General features: G+C 55.3%; 1 protein-coding gene across 6 annotated transcripts in view; it reads right to left on the minus strand.

Moving 5' to 3' along the window:
* Positions 1 to 2302, minus strand: part of Tmcc3 (transmembrane and coiled-coil domain family 3) — a 287348-nt gene that overhangs the window by 36909 nt on the left and 248137 nt on the right. The window contains exon 1 of one of the 6 annotated variants that reach the window (XM_023716446.1): positions 787 to 868. The exons of 4 other annotated variants lie outside the window; for them this stretch is intronic. In XM_023716446.1, the coding sequence (XP_023572214.1) occupies positions 787 to 798 (12 nt within the window). In that variant the 5' untranslated portion in view covers positions 799 to 868. Of the gene's footprint in view, positions 1 to 786; positions 869 to 2302 lie in introns of those variants that run through there. One more of the 6 variants, XM_023716459.1, reaches the window with a different exon arrangement.

Below are 2302 nucleotides of genomic sequence, written 5' to 3' on the forward strand. Positions count from 1 at the left end.
CCTCCAGCTATCTGGTTTAAAGAAGGGCAATAGTCATGAACAACACACTCACCTTTGAGGCTCTCAAAAAACCTCTGTGCAGAGCTAACAGGGAAAAAGTCCTCAGGTAAGTGGACTCAGACCCTTTGCTGTGGGGAGGGAAAGGCTCCAGTAACTGTAGCGGTAGACACACTGCGCGCCATTCAGAATTCACATGAAATAGAACCTTCGCCCCTGCAGGAGCCGCACATGCCCCCATGGGGGTCCTGAGCCAGCCAGGGGGGCCCCGATCAGCTGCACACCAAACTTCTTACCCCACCCACAGCTCAGCGCCCAGCACAGCCTCCTCTCCGTGCTGGCCGACAGTGTCACAGAGACACTTCTAAGGGGATCAAGTTTCCAGGGAATGGGAAGACCGGATGCCCAGAGTTAGACCTCACCTCAGAGCCTGCTGGACCTGAGCTGACTTTCGCGAGGAAAGCGGGAGGAGGGCTGGCGCCCTTCCAGACAGTAGCCGGTAGCCGCAGGCTCAAGCCCACATATTTGTCTAGCTCTTACATCACTCACACTGGCTCTACATTTCTAAAGCACCAAACAATAAAGGAGCTTAGTGGTTCACTAGTTCAGGCAGTTTAAATACTTAGAAACCCACTGAGAAATTAGGCAGGGACTTGCACAAGCACAAAGATAACTACTAAGAACAGAAAAGTAACCTGCATTTCTCTCAAGCCTCTCACAGGACGTTCATTACCACAAAGCCCTCCTGTGCACATCTACAGGCTAAGAGGGAGGACGCTGAAGACTTACCATAGGCCACATGGTAGACCAGACTGGCCCAGGACCGGCAGCTGCTCACCTTCCTGCCCGGGCAGCCGCAAGTGTGCCAGGCAGGCAGGCAGGCAGGCAGGCAGGCAGGCAGGCCAGGTATCGCCACGGCACCTAGATGACTCAGCCTGGACTTTGGTGATCTGCTGCTCTCGCTATCTCCGGGTATTCCCGTGTTTGTCTCGGAGAAACTCCACACCCCGGGCTGCGCCCCACACAGGGGCCCGCGATAACGTGCTGTCCTCGGCATGCAGTTGTATAATTGGATCTTTGTGCCACCAGCAAGGGCCAGGCACTGTCTGTGTCGCTGGGGGGAGGCTGAGCTGAATGGAGTCCCACATGTCACACCACTCCCGAGACAACGAACCCAGGCTGGGCCCGGCACATGCAAAGCAGGAGACTGCACTTAGGAAACTGGGTATAAAAGCAGGCAGTGCAGGGGTCCACTGGTGCTGAGGGCAGAGGGTGGCACGCAGGCAGTGGGCAGAGTTGGGAGGCCCTGTCCTCTTCTGATCTTCTCACAAGACAGGTGTTCTAGGTGCCTCCAGTGACAGACACAGCAAGGCGTGCTGCAGAGGAACCAGATGTCCCCTCTCAGCCTAGTAGCCAGGGAGAGAGGAATAATGACAGCCGCTGACAAGCATGAGGACGGGCCTCCTGAGAGCTGAGGGGCCTTGGCTCATTTCTTTCTGATGCACAGGGAGAGAGGCCTGTTGGATGGTGCTCTGGGTGAAGTGAGTACAGAATAAGCCAGGGGAGGATGCGGTATGAGGCAAGGGTGGCAGAAAGCTGAGATAAACTAGGCGTGGTGGCGCACCCCTATAATTCTAGCACTCTGGGGGGCTGAAGCAACAAGATCACAAGTTTACGTCCAGTCAAGGCAATTTAAAGATATGCTGTCTTAACATTTTAAAAGCTGGAAATGTTGCCCAGTGTCAAGAACCTAGACTTAGTCTTCAGTACTAGGAAGGGGAAAAAAAAGAACCAGGAAGACAGATCAGACCGCGCATTCCACTTGAACCCCACTGCGTGTTTGGACTGCATGGGAGGCCACCTGGCAGCCTGGGATCTCTGGGACCCACAGGAAGCTCATTCTGAGGGAGCAGCCCGGGGCCTGCTGTGGCAACCTGGGCGAGAGTCGGTGAAGGCTGGACACAGGCACTGAGCTGTGAGGAGACGGAGTCAACAGGACTTGGGTGAGCATGGAGGGAAGCCCGCTTTGGTCCCAATCCTTCTGGAGCCCAGAAGACCATTCACAAGACAGAGACAGGAGGATTCGGGACCTGAAGAACTGCAGGTTTCTGGGACCCTGATGCTCTGCAGGGTGCTCTGAGAGAAGAGCCTAGAGCCACCAGCAACAGTACCCAGACCTGGCTCAGACCCAGAGGTCAGTCAGGGTCTTCAGGGTCAGCCTAGACCTGATCAGATCCTGGCCCTCTCTCCTGGTAGCTACAAGGCCACAGGCAAGTAAATTAACCTTTTGGAGATTCTGGTTTTG

The sequence above is a fragment of the Octodon degus genome, unplaced genomic scaffold (assembly GCF_000260255.1).
Source record: "Octodon degus isolate 3935 unplaced genomic scaffold, OctDeg1.0 scaffold00004, whole genome shotgun sequence".
NCBI classification, from domain to species: Eukaryota; Metazoa; Chordata; class Mammalia; order Rodentia; family Octodontidae; genus Octodon; species Octodon degus.